General features: G+C 39.1%; 1 protein-coding gene across 1 annotated transcript; it reads right to left on the bottom strand.

Annotated features, from left to right (window-relative positions):
* Nucleotides 1-7,292: 7,292 nt before the first annotated feature.
* On the bottom strand, nucleotides 7,293-17,177 carry LOC135713678 (GTP-binding nuclear protein Ran). Its single transcript, XM_065236843.1, has 3 exons — nucleotides 17,087-17,177; nucleotides 15,538-16,075; nucleotides 7,293-7,509 (listed from the first exon to the last, which is right to left on the bottom strand). The coding sequence occupies exons 2-3, from the start codon at nucleotides 15,964-15,966 to the stop codon at nucleotides 7,294-7,296; spliced, it is 645 nt and encodes a 214-aa protein (XP_065092915.1). The 5' UTR covers nucleotides 15,967-16,075; nucleotides 17,087-17,177; the 3' UTR covers nucleotide 7,293.
* Between the last annotated feature and the right edge of the window lie 3,439 nt (nucleotides 17,178-20,616).

Genomic DNA, 20,616 nt, shown 5'->3' with positions numbered 1-20,616 from the left:
TCGAATATCTATTTATGATTAAGGTTTTGCCCATTTGTCAGTGGGAGTGGCAATACTCATTGATGAGTGATTTATCGTACCCATTTATTAGTAACTGTTAGCAGCTAATGATTAATTGATTTACCTATTTTAGAATTACCTATACTTCACATCAGAACCTCATTTCCTTCAATTACTACTCCGTCGCAGCACACACCTTATATGGATCGCTAACCTTTATTTAGTTTCAGCATTTTCGACATTATAATCAAAAGGTGAGTTTTAAAAGTATAATTACCATGCATATAGATAAGTTAATGTACCAGAACCTGGACGGACACGAGCCTACCCAGGGGAGGACCCGGATACGACCACCCATGTGTGTCTAGAGTATCGCACGAGCTGACGAGTGCAACGGGAAGGACAGTAGGTGTATAGACTAGGGGGTTGGTCCCTAGATAATCCTTCTTAGCGGAAGGCACAGCCTATGCACTGAACAATTACAATTACAATTTAATTATTAAAAGTAATTTCGATTTTTGACACATCAGCACAAATTGATTTTTTGCATTTTTGTAATAGGGGAAATGACGGCTTCGGCATGACAGACTATTTTCGGCAACCCAAATTGAAACGGTAATTTCACTTGATTTTCTTAAGAAAACACTTCGCTGAATGTATTAAAACTATTCATTAGGCTTTCAGCTTCAATTTGATTATATGTTTACCACTGAGAAAAAGCAATCTAACAGGGTTTTCTTGAAATGAAACACACGCACTACAAAATGCTGCTGATTTCGAGTTGCCGATGAAAACACAGCTGTTTAACACGCAGCTCAAATAGAAAGGTTGCCGAATAAAAAGAGGTTGCCCACAATAGTCGCTCTCACTAGAGAAGATTGGAGCATTGTAAAAGCGTTTCAAAACAGTTTTTGATAATTCTTTCGACTGAAATTGTTAAAGCAGCTGGCAGCAAAAGATTGTAAATAAACCAATACTGCATATGTGTGCGTTCCTTAGAGAAAAAGGCTATAGAAAGACGGTCGCTGCTTAGGTTGCCGAGAATACGTAAATTCCCCTACTTCATTTTGGACTGAACTTTCTATAATGCTGCATAGGAACACCATGCATAGTTACATGGGTGAATTAGCATTGAAAACATGTTTACTTTCAAAATGATAGGGGGTGGCACTCTTGCCCCACCCTACCCTATCATTTTCGGCGGTCGCCAATGAGCATGAGCATGAGCATGATTGACCGCCCACGGTTGCTACTCTGTTATTGCCATACCAGCTGTAATTACACAGAGAACCAATAGACGATGCTTGGGACTAGCAATCATCCTCAATGTGTAAAAACTGGTTATCTCAACCTAGGCAATACCAGCGCCGGCCGCGCCCGAACACAGGTCAAGAAAGGAAGGGGTAGGAATGTGTTGACGTGACACTCGCTTTGATGGAAGCCGAGAACACCTCTGCACTTCCACGAGGAATCACTGGGATATTGGGTAATAGGGTTGGGTTTGCAGCAGGGTTCGTTTTGGTAAACGATAAGCTGAATTGATGTCCTAACAACCATATAACGCGAAGGAGCTTGGGATTGAACCCACGGTCTTCTGCTCAGTAAGCAAAAACGTTTGCCACTAGGCAGACGAGCTCCTTTTTAATCACCGAGTTGCTGTTATTACCATGTAGTCATATTAACAAATAAAACGATTGACGAATCTTGAATGTGGATGGGCCTGAGATTAAACTCGTGATGACTCATGATTAGACTCACCGAGCCCCTCATATCACATAATACCGTTGCTCAATTTTGTGTATCCATTCAAACCCGGAACCAACGACAACAACGAGTTTCGCAAAATACACGATACACAAGCGATTTTACCATAAATCTCTTTGATATGTAAGGACCTGGGACCGCATTTTTCTGCTCAGTAAGCAGGCTACTGTAACCGACGATCTTTCAAATCCGAAAACTAAAAACTACGAAAAAGTACTTAGGCCTTCATTAAGTTCCACTTTCACGCGAAGTTAAATGACAGGGTCCTATCCAGGATTACATCTGAAAAATCAAAATCTGGCCAACGCCCACCCTAAACCTAAACCTGTTCTAATCCACCTGAAAAGACTAACGAATGGAATACTTTGACTACCCAGCCATGGAATAGTCTCATTCCGTGCCTTATGGCAACTTAACGATTCTATTGCGCTCATCTTTTGGCAACACCCAGGGGTGACTTGGTCCTGTACCCAATGCTTAACTTATCTCCATTCCACTCAGCTACTCGCAATTTCTTGTGATATAGTGGGCGGAATATTATTATATGAGACAATTCAATGCAGACGTCTTTCCAAATTTGGCAGATCGACAGGTAATCGGTGAGTTACCACGATAGTTGCTATTCAACAACTCGACAACGTCCCATCGTCAACGCCTGCTATGAGAATTTCCCATTGCAGACGCCAACGAAATGACGTCATCGAGCTATCGACCAACTACCCTGGTTATCGCCTGGTACCTTATAGCACGATGCTAGGAGGCGAACCGGAAGAATCGATGAGCTACCTCTCCCCCTCAATTAAGATTTTTTTTCCCCCCAAAATTCTGACAACTTCAAGGTACATCTTATTGTATACTTCTCACTAGACTATTTGACTGACTTTGAAAAGTAAAAGTGCTATTTTATGTCGAATCGTCTCGTATACCTTCATAGCACTTATTGCTAGCTCCGTGAGGAATAACTGCCCTGAATCAAGACGATTGGTTGCAGAAGCGCAGTTTTATTACCGTTTCAGCACTTTGCAAATTCAGAAAAACAGACGAGTTTGGTGCGATGTAAGCAATACTATTTTTTGAATGTGAACAAGAATGTTATTTACTGAATTACTAATGCTAAAAAAAGAGTCTTACCGAGAAGCCAAGTATGTCGCTCGCCGCCTTCATATGCCTCGTACATTTTTTGCCTTAATGCGGAAATGTTCCAGATGAAGGCGTCATGATAAGATCCTGGATATCTGGCTTCTATGAACCGTATCATAGAATTATGATCACAAGCCTGAAAACAATTTTCAAACATTGTAAAGGATTATGAAATGTTCTTCCTGGCACATCAATAGAACTTACAATCAAAGCATTCAAGCTGTAGAAACCCTTCCTTTTGTAATATACATGGCGTGTATTCTTGCTAGGTGCAATAATTTTAATATGCGTACCATCTATTACTTGTGTGATACCGGGGATGCCACTTTTTAGATAAAAGGTTCTTTTAGCTTTCCGTTTCTCTTGCTCCATCATTTCGGTTTTTATCCATAGTGGGCAGATCTTGCGTTTCATCACCTCCAGAAATTCTGCCAAGATATTTGACACCGTTGGTTGACTTAAACCAAGATGCATGTCGTTACCGACACATTGTCGATAGCTTCCAGTCGCCAGAAATCTAAGCGATGCACATATTTTCAAAACTGGTGAAAAAGCCGTATTCCTATACGTCAACTTGAAACTGTGTTTGGTTAAATCTACCAGATACAAATTCAACCTGTAAAATTTCACGCAACTGAAAGGAAAAAAAGGTTGTTCAATTGAAATGTAGCATTTCCACACCAAAACGAAAAAAAATCTGATTTACAGTAAAACGTTGCGCAGATGTTCGTTATCACCCAATGCTGCATTTTTCATTGAGATCTTTTTACCCTTCTTCCAAAGAAGGTTAACCCTTCACTTCCCATGGTAGCACAGGTGATCCACAAATTTTTTGACTTCCTCATGTTTACCAGCGTGCCATTAAATAGGCAATACTTATCTAACCCTATTCGTGTGGCCATTATATTCGACCATACATGGTTTTTGGAATCCAACTGGTCAACTATTGAAAAACAATTAAAATACTATTGATTTTAACCAAAAACTTTTTTTTATGGATTTGATATTTTAAGGTTATATACAAAATTTTATTTCCAGCACTTTTCTTAGGAACGCATAACGTATGTCAAAACTATCAAAAACCGTGTGGGAAGGAAAGGGTTAAGGTACACCGGGGCAAGTGAGAATAAGTAGTTATTAAGGATTGTTACTGCAGATTCCCGCCTGACCTAGTTCAGGGCAATTGAAGGTATGGGCTATACCTTCACATTCCCTGAACTAGGCCAAGCGAGAAATTGCGGTAACAATCCTTAATTACTACCTATTCTCACTTGCCCAGGTGTACCTTAACCTTCTTTGAAAGAAGGGTAAAAAGATCTCAATGAAAAATGCAGCATTGGGTGGTAAAGAACACATGCGCAAACATTCATGCAAATCGGAAATCATCATATCCAACCGATTTTCAATTTGGGCTAGAAATGCTCAATGATCAAATCTGCTACACTAGTATTTACTTACTCATTGTCTGATAACGACATTGGATTTGAAGTATCGCGAATATTTCTACGCATTATAGAAATATTAACCAGCTCCTCTTGGTTATCCTCGTCTTCGTAGAAAAAATCAACACTTGTCCACATCGTTCTCTGGTAAGCAGATTGCGACTAACTGGAAGACTACCGAGACTTATTTTAATCGTGGTTTCAATACAGGATAAAGAATCACTACTAGGACCAAAGATCCGACCACTTACGATAACAGTTGAACCACAAGCTAAATGCCATTAAAATACTTGAAATCCACCATGAAACCTCAACTTCGTTAATAACAAAAATTAAACGAACTTCAATATTGTTACAAAAAAATCTTCAACGGAACAACAAAAACAAACTTGAATATTATTAATCATTAAAAATATTGATCGTTATCTGTCAAAAATGACATGACGCTAGCGTTTTATGGCCAATTCAATCTGATTCAATCAACTTCCATAATGCCTATTTTTGCTACACTCGACGGCGTCGAGTGTCGAGTTACTCGACGCTCGAGTCGACTTACATAATTGGGGTCTATGTTGATTTTTTATCCTTTTGGATGCTATATTATATGAACTGAAAATAATTAGGAACAACTATGATGAGCCTAATTTAACGCAAACATCATATCTTGTTAAAGCATAACAAGATTGCATTAATAGTACCAGAGATTCTATAACATTCCCCAGAAAAGTATGCCATGTATTAGATTGACTATTTTTGTTTATTATAGTCACTCCTGGAATCTTATTTCGCGTATATAAAAAATTCATAATGGATCAAGGGGTTTTCCTTTCTTTGAAAATATAAGACTAGATAAACATTTCAAAAGGTCCTATCTGCATTGATCGATTCTCTTCATCGACTTTCTCTTTCGTTAATAATTCAGCTGCAAAACCTTTCCCTTATGTATTTGACGTTTTGAATGCTAGATCAGAACCTCCTTCATGAAACTATGTGGTAAAATTTGCGCGAAATCTGTTTGCTTAGCAGTGATTATCGATGAAGAGAATCTCTCAAAGCAGATAGGACCATTTGAAATGTTCATAAGAAAAGGAAATAATTAATTCTTTGGATATACGATAAAGAAGGGAATATTCCCTTCTTTTAATATATAGAAGAGAACATAATTAATTCGTTAAATATCTGATAAAGAAGAGATTCGGGGTAATGCCCATTCGGGATAATAACGTGTGGAATAATGTTATAAATTTGTAATCGGTAGTTCATCGTTTCATGCACCACGAGAAATTCTTCAACTCAGGTCGATCTTCGATAAGGTTTAACAGTTTCCGACTGGTTGAATTGGATTGCATAATTGGCGTCTTGCAGTGAAACTTTTCCAAGCTTAAGCTGTTCTGTAATATAAAACTGAAATATCGAATAACCAAAAAAAGTGATAAATTACTAATTTCATCATCTATTCTGGGGAATGCTTTTGTGGGAATGGTGTATTCTGGGGAATGTTATAGAATCGTACCAGAACATTGGTGAAGCTTACGTTAAGATGATTCTACTATTGAAAATTGATTTTTAACACGAAAACCGGTTAAAAACTGACCAACCAACTTCTTAGCTTCCTTGTTAAGGCAGACGAATTTTGACAAAAAAAAAGACTATCCACAGTTTTTCGTGCGAATGTAAAGGTTGAGTGTTAATAAAACACTAGTGGTTGATTATTGGGAGCTATGCTGTGAACTACTTGCCTGGACCTGCGTCAAATATGGTACCTCCACATTAGTCTAGTCCAGTAATTTTAATGCTAGAGACAGGGACAATTTCTTTCACGTACATAATCCGAGGCACAGAAACTATTGCTGTCCGTCGTAGGTTTAAAAGAAATTGATTTTTTTTTTATTCAAACTCATTCATACCGTGTACACTCGATTACTATCGTTTCACCTATCAGAGGGGTAGTGTGTCTTAGCTCACTGCGCTTTTTTGTAATACATAGGATTCATTTGTTTTATCAGCACTCTCGAAATGTGGGTTTGCTAAGAAAAAAAAACAAAAGACGACTTAGGAAAAAACAACCGGGAAGATTCAGTTTTAACGAAAATATACAGCTTAAGTCAAACGAAAACTTGGAACCGTAACTTCTTCCTGGTAGGTAAAATGAAAACAAAACTCTCGCTTGACAATTTCCTGATGAGAATATATTTGTTTAAATTAATTTACATTAATTAACCATCTTGTTTCACACATTGCCATGTTTTACTTTTTTTTATGCAATAATAATCTTACTTGCAATTTAGTACCAACAAAATCTAACTTCTACTTCAAATTTAATAATGGCCTGCCCGGAACAAAAGAACTGCAATTGAGTGTATGCATAAGAAGTAGAACAAAGAGCAAGAGTGCAGTAGCTGCTCTAAAGTAAAAAATATACAATAACGCAAAAAGGTACAGTAACAGGATGGGAGGAAGAAACTATAGTTTGTTAGAATTTCCACTTGTGGGTTGTGTGCCGTTTGCACGTGAGTTTTTTTTGTTTTCATTACATCGCTTCTGCTTATGGTGTGAATGTGAACTTACTTAAGCCTAAATCTCTCACAGTCGGCCTCCGCTCTGTGCGGGGGCCGCGCTTCCTCATGTTTTCAAACACTGCTTTCTGGTTATCTATAAAGAAATGTTAAGACGCACACGATCGCTCCTTCCTAACGTAGTAAATTAGAATTCCCACAAATTGTTCAGCTCAACTGCTCATCATCAATAATTATTAATATTACTCCTCGTATCATTTTACATTAATAACCGGCTGTTTGTTTTAATTTTCCTTAAATCTTAAAGAGGGCTACTATTTTATCGTTTGTTTTTGTTTGCCACTCCTGTCTGGCCGCGTGTGGGATTGAGGGAGGGCGGGGGATCTGGGAAGGGGGGGGACACGGACAGAACACTCGTGCACAGATATCCCTTACAGGTCCTCATCCTCGTCGGGCAGGGCGGTGGCTTGCGCTTCTTGCAAATCCTTTTCGATCTGTTGCTGCCAGTCCTTGTCCATCTTGACCTCTGGCGGGAGCAGGGCAGGCATGGCGACGAACTCCAGGTTCGGGTCACCGACCAGCTTGCGGGCCAGCCACAGGAAGGGCTTCTCGAAGTTGTAGTTGGACTTGGCGGAGATGTCGTAGTACTGGGGAGAAAAAAGGACAGGGTAAAATTTTTATGAAGTTGGTATGGCAATTTAATGAATAGTTTATAAATAGTTAGGTCTTCAAACATTCACGACAGAATATTGCAAAGAGAAACAAGATAATTTTAAATACACGGCAGTTGAATTCCACCCATGTTCTTTTAATTTCAGGATGGCAACTGAATTTTCATTTTTAAATTTCAGGTTTTTCCCGGTTTTCCTGATTTTATAAATCATGTTTGTACCCAAGGTATACGAATTTGTCAATGATTCTATCAATTTTATTGGATTTTTTTTTGCCTAAATTAAATCCCAACAGAATTTAACATCATAACATTTTAAATCAACGCTAGTATAAGCTTTTCAAACTACTGCAGTTTATTGAACCTCATTCAATGTTGATGATCTGTACAAATATATTAATAGATTGATGTAGGGGTTTTGATCTAATTTCCGTCTTACTAAGGACAACCCGTGCTTTACCTCTCTTTTCTGAACGAATTTAAACCAAAAATTTTTATGTCAAAGATGGCTTCTAAATTTATCCACCTTTCCATACGTACCGTTGGATTTGATAAAGAATCACAAATTGTTGAGATATTGTTCAAAATCTAATACTGCTTCTTGATTCTAAATTCGTTCTACGAGTTTCAATTCCGTCCTAACGCATTGAAACGCCATTAGATTTTCTTCGTCCTACGGATAAACGTAGAAAAAGGTGATTCGCTAGGAACGCTTCTTTTGTTTTGAGAACAATGAGCGTAAATATTCATACAATGCGCTCTAACAGGATTTATGTTGTAGCTAATGAACTAACGCATCGGAACAAACCTATTATTGATTTGTGCACGGTGAAATCATTGATATTATTGATCTTTTCTGATCGATAGAACGGAAATGGGCGATTACGACGAAGTAGCGCTCTACCCTACAAATTATGAAAAGATTCCTTAAATATAATTCTTGCAACCCAATTTTCAAGTTTTAAATATTTAGATTTTGCACCAAAAGAGAACAACTGCGCCAAACATAATCTCCCGATTTCCCACGCTCAGCCCAGTAAAAAATAATAATGTTGCGCGGCATTTCCAATAGAATATCATATCTAGATAGAGCTGGAATTAGGGCATAACAGCTTTTGTAAACAATGGCTTCTCTCGATGATTTCTCGAAAGTCATTGTCCTCTTTGGCAAATCAACATCACCATCAAGTAGAGGAAGACTTCTCCTACCCGATGGATATGTTGGTTTGTGTAGGTGTGCCTTTAATTTCTAGAAATCAACGAGAGAAGTCATTATTTACAAAGGCTGTTACGCCCTAATTCCAGCTCTATCTAGATATACACTAACCGTCATAAGTATGGAATTGCTTGAAAAACCATTGCAGCACTCATACTGAATATTGCATTACCTTTAAAAGCTTAGCATCACACCCCACATATTCACATTCTCTTTGGGTCATGCAATATTCAATATGAGTGTTGCAATACTTTTTTTCAAGCGATTTCATACTTATGGCGGGTAGTGTAGATTTCGAAAAATATTAATATTTCTGGATAGAGCTGGAATTAGGACGTAACAGCTTTTGTGAACAATGACTTCTCTCGATGCTTTCTAGGAATTCAAGGCACGCCCACACAATCCAGCATGTCCATCGGGTAGGGAAAGTCTTCCCCTACTCGATGGTGATGTCGATTTGGCTGAGCCACGACTTTCGAGAAATCATCGAGAGAAGTCATTGTTTACACAAGCTTTTACGTTCTAATTCCAGCTCTATCCAGATTTATCCTTTTCTGGCCTGAACGAAAACAATTCTAGATAGAGCTGGTTAGGGCGTAACAGCTTTTGTAAACAATTACTTCTCCTGATGTTTCTAGGAATCCGCAAGGCAGGCTCACGCAAACCAACATGACAACCAGGTAGGGGAACTCTTCCCCTATCCGATGGTAATGTTAATTTGCGTTGGCGAGACTTGACTTTCTAGAAATTGCTTACGCCCTAATTCCAGCTCTATCAAAAATCACCCCGCCTAGCGAAAAAAATCACTTTGGTCTACTTTAAAATCAGAAAGTAATGCGACTTTCACTTACTTTGAACTACTATTGGGTGCTAAAAGATAGTTGAACACACGTTGATGCTACCAAGCAGATACCTGCTAATACACTCGGAACTGACAACAGTAGAACGAAACAGTAAGTGAGTCGTTAATAAATAAAGTGGTTTATCTAGCTCCCTGTAAATATACTTTAAGGTGCCATAGAATATTCACCTGTCAATTTTCACTCGATTTAGCGATCAACGATTCGAAAAAAAAATCATGAAAAATTAGATAAATACGCATTGTTTACTAAAGGTAAATTTTTATTTGCTATTTTTTTTTTGAACGAAATTACAGCTTTCCCCCGAAGAACACGTTACCCACTAAGTTCTACCCACCGCTTTGTCTCGGTGGGTTTTCAACCAAGCGCTCTGATTTTCTGCGAGTGACTAGTTCTCAATTGGCACTACACTCAGTTGCAAAAAATCAGACCGACTGGTTGAAACCCCGCTGAGAAAAGGCGGTGAGTAGAACCTCAGTGGGTAACGCGTTCTTCGGGGGACAGCTGTATTGGTTTTGAATATCACTAATGTGGAATTCAGAAACTATTGAAATCATTTTTTCCTGGTGAGTTAATCAAACGCCCGACTTTTACCCGGTTTTCCTGGTGGACCTGGAGTTCCGTTTACTCAAATCCGCAGAACTGAGAAAATTTTCCTCGAAAATTCGCTCGAATGTGAAGAATTGCGAATTACATTATAATCGAGCCACAGACAAACAGACATAACACTCACAATCACATACTTCGCAAATAAGGTTTTAGTACGGAATGTGCTCGCATTTGTTTTGGTGGCACCACTGGCGTTAAGCAAGCCACCTTATTTTGAGCTTGTCAGTGATGCTAGTTCTTTTTCGGGTCAACTTAGTAGATGTCAGCTCTTGAAAATGATAAGAGGGCCAAGGCATCCCACTGGAGACACATATCACTTACTAATCGGACGAATATAGAGCTTGAGCTTGATTGACCGCCCACGGTTGCTACTCTGTTATTGCCAGATCAGCTGTAATTACACAGAGAACCAATAGATAATGCTTGGGACTAGCAATCATCCTCAATGTGTAAAAACTGGTGATCTTAAATTAGGCAATACCAGCGCCGGCCGCGCCCGAACACAGGTCAACAAAGGAAGGGGAAGGATTGTGTTGACATGACACTCGCTTTGATGGAAGCCGAGAACACCTCTGCACTTCCACGAGGAATCACTGGGATGTTGGATAAGAGGGTTGGGTTTGCAGCAGGGTTCGTTTTGGTAAACGATAAGCTGAATTGATGTCCTAACGATCATATAACGCGAAGGAGCTTGGGACTAAACCCACTGTCTTCTGCTCAGTAAGCAAAAACGTTTGCCACTAGGCAGACGAGCACCTTTTTAATCACCGAGTTGCTGTTATTACCATGTAGTCATATTAACAAATAAAACGATTGACGAATCTTGAATGTGGATGGGCCTGAGATTAGACTCATGATGTTCTGCTCAGTAAGCAAAAACGGTTGCTCTAAGGCCACCGAGCCCCTCATATCACATAATACCGTTGCTCAAATTTTTGTATCCATTCAAACCCGGAACCAACGACAACAACGAGTTTCGCAAAATACACGATACACAAGCGATTTTACCATAAATCTCTTTGATATGTAAGGACCTGGGACCGCGTTTTTCTGCTCAGTAAGCAGGCCACTGTAACCGACGATCTTTCAAATTTGAAAACTAAAAACTACGAAAAGGTACTTAGGCCTTCATTAAGTTCCACTTTCACGCGACGTTCAATGACAGGGTCCTATCCAGGATTACATCTGAAAAATCCAAATCTGGCCAACGCCCACCCTAAACCTAAACCTGTTCTAATCCACCTGAAATGACTAACGAATGGAAGACTTTGACTACCCAGCCATGCAATAGTCTCATTCCGTGCCTTATGGCAACTTGATGATTCTATTGCGCTCATCTTTTGGCACCACCCAGGGACTTACTAATCGGACGAATATAGAGTTGATGAATAATACATTCAAAGAGCTGCACATTGGTCATTCCACTTGTTGTGTAATTATTACAAGGCTATTTTGATAACGTTTAACTTGTTGATAATTATTATAACATCCTTGTAACATGTTATAACCAATGGCGTCGCCTTAACCTCAATCTACCTGTGCACCAACTCTCAAAACACAAACAATTATCAAAATATTGCCTTCAATGGATAGATATCGAGTTAACTAGAAGATTAAGTGTGTCTTTCATTCGATTCGAGTATGAATATGGCATTAGGCCGTTCGCAATGCTGTTGTATTTTATAAGGACTGTTTCAATTTGAAACTAGAACAGAAACGCACCTCTCGCAATGCTGAGTTGCAGTTTCATTATTCGAGCACTATTTTGCACCAGATTTGCAACTGCTCGACTATTCTGTTTTATTTCTGAGCGAGTTTGAAACACGAATGGAACTCTGTTTCAAATTTCTGTATGTATTTAAAGATGATTCGAAGAGCTTCACAAAAAAACTCTATGAACTTCATAGAGAACAGTAAAGTTTATGGAACTTGATGATTACAAACATCTTTTAGAACTGTGCGTTGCGCTGATCGTGTTGCAGTTTTATTTTTGACAGTTTCAAATTATAGAATTGTCAAGTCGTTTAAAACAATTTTGAAACTCAGCATTGCGAACGGCCTTATATCTGTTTTTGAAAGTTGGTGCACAGGTAAAAAGTGAGGTTACGCGACGCCACTGGATAACACTGTAGTCTGAACAATACATTACCAGTTACAATACATCATTATGAGTAGCATTGATTGATACATATTATATTTGTTTGCTGTGTACACATTGAAGTGATGAGCGGTGGTAGAAAGGGCACGCATTAGTGATTCATTGCCACGTTTAAAAAAAATTCCAACAAAAGAAAAATCACACTAAACAAACAAACAAAATCTCTAAAGAAATACTGCGTTTCTATGAACATCTACTACGGATCCATAATTCTCCAAAATTTAATCTATTCTATACTGCCCATAAAAGACAATTATGCGAGTATCGGCAGTATACACACTTAGTTTTTTTCTACCGAGCTCGGCTGTGCAAATCTCGACAACAAAAGTTTTACTGAGATCTCAGCAAACATTTCATTTGTTTGCTGAGATTCAGCTAAGCATTATCCGAGACTCAGCAATCAAATGTCACTTTTGCTGAGATCTTAGCAAAACTTTTTTTGCCGAGATTTGCACAGCCGAGCTCGGTAGAAAAAATTAAGTGTGTAGATCTACGTAAAACTTGGTAGAACCTAAAGAGCCTAAATTTATAAAGAGGCGACATGTCAAAATTGGAACAATCGATTGTCCGTCAAAGTCATAGGAAAAGTCATTCCAATCGAGCAGAAGACCTGTCAAATGATAAGATGTCATCTCTTTATAAATTCAGGCTCTTTAGTAGAACCGACATCACTAACTTGCATCTGTTTTGTTTTTCTTCAACACAGCTGACGTGTTGACAGAACGAGGGAAAAGGAACTGGTGAAAAATGCATGAACGAAGGATGCTCCGTTTGCACAGCAATGCTTGGGTATGTTGATGATAGATGGTGCTAGTGTGCATGCAAAATACGCTTGACTATCCCCCCTATTCTGTATTTCGTTTCGAACGAAATTCTCATACAAAAAAATATTTTTTTGTATGAGACTTTCGTTCGAAACGAAATGCAGAATAGGGGTGTATATTTTTAGAAGAATTTTGTTAGAGTTATGTCTGTTTGTCTGTGATCGAACTATGAACTACTTGTAGAGTGATTGATTTGTTTTTCGATTTTAGTCATAATCATGCAGATATTTGAGGAACATCGAAAGAAAGTTGACTCATTCTATGAGTGAACGGCGCTTTTTCCTAATTTGAGCAAGCGGAACTCAAATTTGATCGGAGTTAAGAAGTTTTCTTTATTAAAGAGGCTTTCAGCTTGGGACTGGTCAATCCAGCAGTGACCCTCAATTTAAAATGTTTTACTGTACCCATCTACCAAACCCTGTACCCAAAAGAGGAAGACACAACCGACGACCACTAAACAGTGCGTGCTGATAACGTTCCCCCTATCAGTTGGAATAGTTTATTCGCGAGAGTGAGCTTCAATCATCTGTGAGAAATCAGCGGTTGAAGCTATGGTTTACAAAAACAGTTTTGCCCTAATAAAGTTAGAAAATTTTGATAGGTAGGGTAGAGAACTACTTCGGCCTAATCGCCCATTTTGGGTCTATCGTGCAGAAAACTTCAAATAAATCCATGATTTCAGAGTTAACAAGTCAATTATGCGTTTGGTACGATGTTTAATAAGCTACCGAACGAAGTCAATGAGAACGCGTGGTATGAAGGTTTGCGCCCATTATTCCCAAAAACAAAAGAAGCGCTCCGATCGAATCAATTTTTATCTTCATCCGATAGGCCGAAGTGAATTCATTGGCGTTTCAATGCGTTAGGGCGAGTTTAGAATCCGTAGGCCGAGTTTGGCGTCAAGAAGCAGTGTTAGACTTTTGACAATTTCTCAACGATTGGTTTCTCCTTTTCAAATCTTACGGTACGTACGAAAAGGTAAATAAATTTGGAAGCCCTCATTAATAATAACATTCCGTTTGGTGCTAAACTGCGCTAGATTAAGCAAGTGCGTGTTGTGCTTAATAGACCGGAAATGGGGTAGTTAACCCTACCATATATTCTTCGATTTTATTGATTTTTTGGCAACTTCCTTGATGCTTGGAATTATTTGAACATAGAAAAAGAAAAATAGATCACGTAAAAACAAGTTTGGGTGAAGTAACGTAAAGACTTTCAAACGTTGTCTCGGAGGTCTTCCAGCTGTTCTTAAGGTGATACGATCGTGATATTTGAGACATGAGGAAGCAGTTTTGTTATTGTGTTTTCCGATAGCAGATAAATTGACCGCTGAAAATGCAAAGTGCCACCAGAGCTCGGGCTTCTGGATAGTATCACCTTAAAAATAATCCTTACGTCCTAGAGGTAATCCTTTGATAGTCCACACAAGTCGCCTTTTGGAACCCTGCTGATTCTGATGCTGTGATGATGGTATTCGAATTCCAGCCCAGTGCAAGCGGATCGAGTGGAAAATGTTCGTATTGGATATTATCAACGGAAGGAACTGTGCGATCTCACTTTGCAACAACTGAACCCAATGGTCACGGGTAAAGTCTGGGAAACTGCAAGATCGTCATTATCGTAAGCGATATACTCTGGCGTACATTAGCCCCTCGATTATGAATCAAATGTCATAACCAAGTCAAGGGTACGCTTATAGGTACATATCTAGACACGAACATTTCAATACGATTCTATCCACACTGATGCTGGATTTTGGATGGATTTGGCATTCATGTGTTTCTCATGGCGTTGAATGGAGTGGATGTAGCTTGTTGCCCTCGATTGGGTAAACAAAGGGCGTATTCTACAATCTATTAGCAAATTTGTGTGTTCAGGTTAATCCCCATCGAATTTCTCTTTCGTTAATAGCTTAGCGGCAACAACATTCACTGTCGTGCTTGATGTTTTTAACGCTAGACAAGAACCTCATTTATCAAAACTATGTGGCGAAAATATCGCGAAATCTATCTGCATAGCCGTGGTTATCAAATGAGAAAGTCGATGAATTGTTCAACTAGATTTGTCAGAAAACAAGCAGACTCCATCATGATATCCGAGAAACAAGGTTGCAACCTATATCAAAAACAATTTCGGTATAATTTTCGGCACTGTGCGATCTCACATTGCCACAACTGAACCCAACGGTCAAGGGTAAAATCTAAGAAACTGCAAGATCGTCATTGTCGTTAGCGACATGCTCTAGCGTACATTAGCCCCTCGATTATGAATCGAATGTCATAACCAAGTCAAGGGTACGCATATCCTACGAGAAGATCACATCTACAGCGTGACTCACCTGGAGGTTCTTCTTCCGGTGGAATACGATTGCCTTGGCTTTCACCTTGCGGTCCTTGATGTCGACCTTGTTTCCGCAAAGCACGATCGGAATATTTTCGCACACTCGCACCAAGTCTCTGTGCCAGTTGGGGACGTTCTTGTACGTAACGCGGGACGTCACATCGAACATGATGATGGCGCACTGTCCCTGGATATAGTACCCATCTCGCAGTCCGCCAAACTTTTCCTGACCGGCTGTGTCCCAGACGTTGAACCGAATGGCGCCTCGGTTCGTGTGGAACACCAACGGATGCACCTCAACGCCGAGCGTCGCGACGTACTTCTTCTCAAACTCGCCGGTCATGTGCCGTTTGACGAAGGTTGTCTTTCCGGTACCACCGTCGCCGACTAGGACGCACTTAAAAGTTGGCATATCAGCCTCGGCCATTGTGTCTATCTGTCCGTGTGGTTGCTGGGAAATGAGAAGCTAAACCGTTCGATCGAGATGCAACTGTCGCCTCGAGTAGGTCCTTCTTGTGGCCTTGGGTGCTCTCTATCTAAAACGAAGGAAAATTCGATGGTTAGATAGAAACAGGACTGAGGGGATTTTCAAATGCAAAGTTTTCCTCCGGCTGTACGGTTATAAATTACATTCACTAAACTGACGTTATCGCCCGAATCAAACTGACAGAAGACGAAACGCAAACACACAAGCCGAGAAATTTCCTTCAAAACGCTCTCGCTCGCATCGCAGTTCACAAGCTGCTCTTCTTGACGTCACCCAAAGCGAACTTTTCATCCCTCTCCTCCCGACGCTTCGTTGGCTCGAAACTTCAGTCACAGCTGCCAAAATCGTTTTGCTGCTGCGTTTTCCACCCTCGTGCTCGTCAACGGCGCCACAACTTATGACTTGTAGATGACCTCGTCTTCTACATACTGGAACATTCCTCGACTGATCTGACCGCGACCTTTGATGACAAACGGAAAATCAATAGTGATGCACATCCCTCCCTTCTTCCTCTGCCGCCGATGTACATTTACCACCCGCTCCGATCAAACTGTCAACCAAGCGTCCTCCTGGCAATCAATTCAAAAACCGAAATTGGTAAACGATGAGGTAAATATGAAATTTTCCTTCCAAACCTAAAAAAAATGCTTTAAACTTGCTGACTGTGAAAGGCGCGCGAGTTTCCTTTGAACACTTTCCGTTACTCCTCCATTTTCGCCGGTTGTTCAAATTTCAACCCCCTTCCCGCACTCTCCTTCCGTCCTTCTCACTCACACGCTTCACACCGAGCTGATTCACACACTGAAATCGGACAGGCCATGAGAAAAAAAAAATCCTCCACACCACACTGCTTTTCCAAGCGCACAGAAAATCCACTTTTACACCGAAAACAGCATCCAGCGCATTCAAATTTAACCAAATTCCGCATCCTCACTGCCAACTCTCACGGAAAACACCAGAAACAGCTGAAAACCGTCCTTACTTGCCGGAGAAATCAGTGTAGAAAATGAGCCACAATTTTTCCTGTGTGAAAATCCACGGTCGTTCCCCGTTCACTTACAGCGGAATCTTCCTGAACACACGAGCAGTCGGTCGAAATGCGAATAGCGGACTGAAAAACCGCGACCGTGAGCGAGCGCCAAGTTGCTGGGCAAGCGATTCTCTCTCCGGACCACGCACACAGCGAAGGAAAATGCGACTTTTCGGGAGAGAAACCCGCGTCGCGTGCTTGTGTGCTGTGCTGTGCGTTTCGATGGCGGGAGAGCGAGCAGCGGCCACCATCGGGAGTCGGAAGTTAAATTCGGTTGGCTGCATTGGCAATGGTTGCGACAGCTGTCAATTGGTGCATTAAAGTCGTCAAACGAGGGGTTTTGTCACTGAAGAAAATGCATGGGAAACTTTCAACCGCACTGAGAAAAATTCAATGATTGTTTCCATGGTGTCCCGAAAACACTCAAAAATAATTGACCACTTTGTCAAGCAGTTTTGGCGTGAATTTCTACCAGCGATTTCACAAAACTGGACCAACTAATTTAATTTTTTTTTATGAAACGCACAAATGTTGGCTACTTTTCTCGTGATTCTAGAAGAAGAATCTCGAAATAATGTTTTATTTCAAAGTTTGAGTGGTAGTAAATGCCATTTTACTGTTCGAATGAAATAGTTAATTTTTTACTAAGATTGATTAAAACTAGAGCCTCTCTAATTAAAACCAAATCATTTTACACTCAAAAAATTTCTAATGGATGAAATCCACGTGAATTTCACATAGCTTTCCTGCAAATCCCACCACAAAATCACATAAATATTATGAGGCCGATAAAATTCATAAGAAAAATCATATACATTTAATTTGATCACATAAATGCTATGTGAAATTCAGATGAATTCCATTAATTTTGATTATGGATGAAAATCATGCGCGTTTCCAATGGAAGCTACATGAAAACTATTTTCGGTGTATGGTTACGCAATGTTTATACATTCAGTACCAACATTTCAAAAGGATGAAACTGACAAATATAAACAAACTGAGTTTTTTTTATCCAATGCTATGTAAAATTTCATAAAATTAAAAAAAAAAGATGTTTTGTCACCCTACACTGAGAAAATTAATCATATTTCGTTTATGTGTCACACACATACACTAATATAATTCCACACATTTTTATTGAAAAATTTCCATGTCAAATTCCACATGATTTTCATGTGACCACACATGAACAGAATCCACCCAGAAGCACACATGAAATTTATGAGTCAAATGAATGGTGTGTGGCTACATATGGCTTTTATGTGTACACATATTAAGTATGTGTCCGACACATAGATATCATTTGTTGATCACATTGCAAAAATTCATGTGTGGGACACATAAAAACAATCTTTGAAATTTTATCAGTCATAGGTTTTTACAGTGTGATTGGAAGATCGCCGCAAAAGCTCAACGCAGATATCGCCACTGCATGATGATGATAATGTTGACAGACTGCATATAAAATTCGTGAAAATTAGCATTAAATCATAATTTTCATCAAGCCTGTGTGAAATCCTTCCAATATAACATTCGAATTGAAGAAGAAAACGTTTTTACGATCAGAATGATGTGCATCTTTGATTTTTTTCAGGTGAACTTTCATAAGATATATTCATTTCATTTCACGGCTCTATCAATGCTGCGTCGTAAATATGATGGTAAACAGAAGTAAATTGCTCAATTACTCAAAATAAAGATGATTTCAGTGCCAACATTTCAAAGGGGCGTAATTGCATTTGTAAACAATGGCTTTAGTCGTCGATTTCTCGCGAATGAAAGCTCACTCATGAAAATGAACGACACCAGCACGCAGAGGAATGTGTCCTGTATCAGCTAGCATTTGTAATTTGGAGGTGTGGGTTTTCATTTGCGATAAATCGACGTCTAAAGCCATTGTTTACAAAAGCAATTACACCCCTTTGAAATGTTGGCACTGATTTGTCATCTTGTTATCACTTTGAAGACCATCTAGCACCATTTTATAGCATGGTGCGTGTTGAGTAAATCAAGTTCCGGTGCGTTCCTATTGAGAATCAGGTTGCTCGGGATTTTCGGAATATTTTCTCTCGGGAAAATATTTTTGATGATTCCTGGGGGACTGATTTGGACGAAGTAAGGTCTATTACTAAAAAATTTCAAAATATGAAAGCTCCAGGTGATGATGGAATTTTCTATATCCTCATCAAAAAACTCCCAGAGAGTACCTTGTCTTTCTTGGTAAAATTATTTAACAGATGTTTCCATTTGGCATACTTTCCTGATAAATGGAAAAATGCAAAAGTTGTTCCAATTTTGAAGCCGTATAAAAATCCAGCTGAAGCTTCTAGCTACCGCCCAATAAGTTTGCTTTCTTCAATAAGTAAACTTTTTGAAAAGATAATTTTGAATAGAATAATGCTTCACATCAATACGAACTCAATTTTTGCAGATGAGCAATTTGGATTTCGCCATGGGCATTCAACTACTCATCAACTCTTAAGAGTTACCAATTTAATTCGTTCAAACAAATCTGAAGGCCACTCAACTGGAGTTGCTCTTCTAGACATAGAAAAAGCATTCGACAGTGTTTGGCATGAAGGTTTGATTGCTAAATTGAAAAAGTTTAATTTTCCACTTTACATTATGAAATTAGTTCAAAATTATTTAACTGACAGAACTCTGCAGGTAAATTATCAAAATTCCAAATCTAATAGATTACCTGTTAGAGCAGGAGTTCCTCAGGGTAGCATTCTTGGGCCTATATTGTATAACATTTTCACTTCGGACCTCCCTGATTTGCCTCAGGGTTGCCACAAATCTTTGTTCGCTGATGACACAGGCATTTCCGCTAAAGGAAGAAGTCTTCGTGTTATTTGCAGCAGACTTCAGAAAAGTTTTGATATTTTCTCTTCTTATTTACAAAAATGGAAGATTTCTCCCAACGCTTCCAAAACTCAACTTATAATATTTCCACATAAGCCCAGAGCTTCCTTTTTAAAACCTAGTAGTAGTCACATAGTCACTATGAACGGAGTTCCAATTTCCTGGTCAAACCAAGTGAAATATCTTGGATTAGTTGTTGACCAAAAATTAACTTTTAAAGATCACATTGAGGGCATTCAAGCCAAATGTAACAAATATATAAAATGTTTATATCCTCTTATAAACAGGAAATCCAAACTTTGCCTAACGAATAAACTTCTAATATTTAAACAAGTTTTTAGACCGGCCATGCTTTACGCTGTGCCAATATGGTCTTGTTGTTGCACTACCAGGAAAAAAGCACTTCAAAGGATTCAGAACAAAGTTCTGAAAATGATTTTGAAGTTGCCTCCCTGGTACAGTACTACCGAAGTACATAGAATTTCGAATGTTGAGACTTGAGCACAAATGTCCAACAAAATAATTAATAATTTCCGGCAAAAATCGTTGCAATCCTCAATTAATTATATGATTTCAGTATAATATAGTTTTCTTTCCGAAAATGTATGGAGAAAACAAGAATTTGGAACGGTAATGGTTCTTAACAACCCATTATTTGTAAGGTCCAGTTCCAAAAAACCATAATACATAAG

The sequence above is a fragment of the Ochlerotatus camptorhynchus genome, unplaced genomic scaffold, assembly GCF_037179485.1.
Source record: "Ochlerotatus camptorhynchus isolate MF236.1 unplaced genomic scaffold, CSIRO-AGI_Acam_v1.1 ptg000577l, whole genome shotgun sequence".
NCBI lineage: Eukaryota > Metazoa > Arthropoda > Insecta > Diptera > Culicidae > Ochlerotatus > Ochlerotatus camptorhynchus.
Note: the sequence above shows the minus strand (reverse complement) of the source record. Positions and strands in the feature narration are given on the sequence as shown.

Coding starts and splice junctions, on each gene's coding strand:
- LOC135713678 (XM_065236843.1), bottom strand. CDS start 15,966: ATGGCCGAGGCTGATATGCCAACTTTTAAGTGCGTCCTAGTCGGCGAC. Junction 7,510..15,537: donor ACCGGAAGAAGAACCTCCAG/GTGAGTCACGCT, acceptor TTTTCTCCCCAG/TACTACGACATCTCCGCCAA.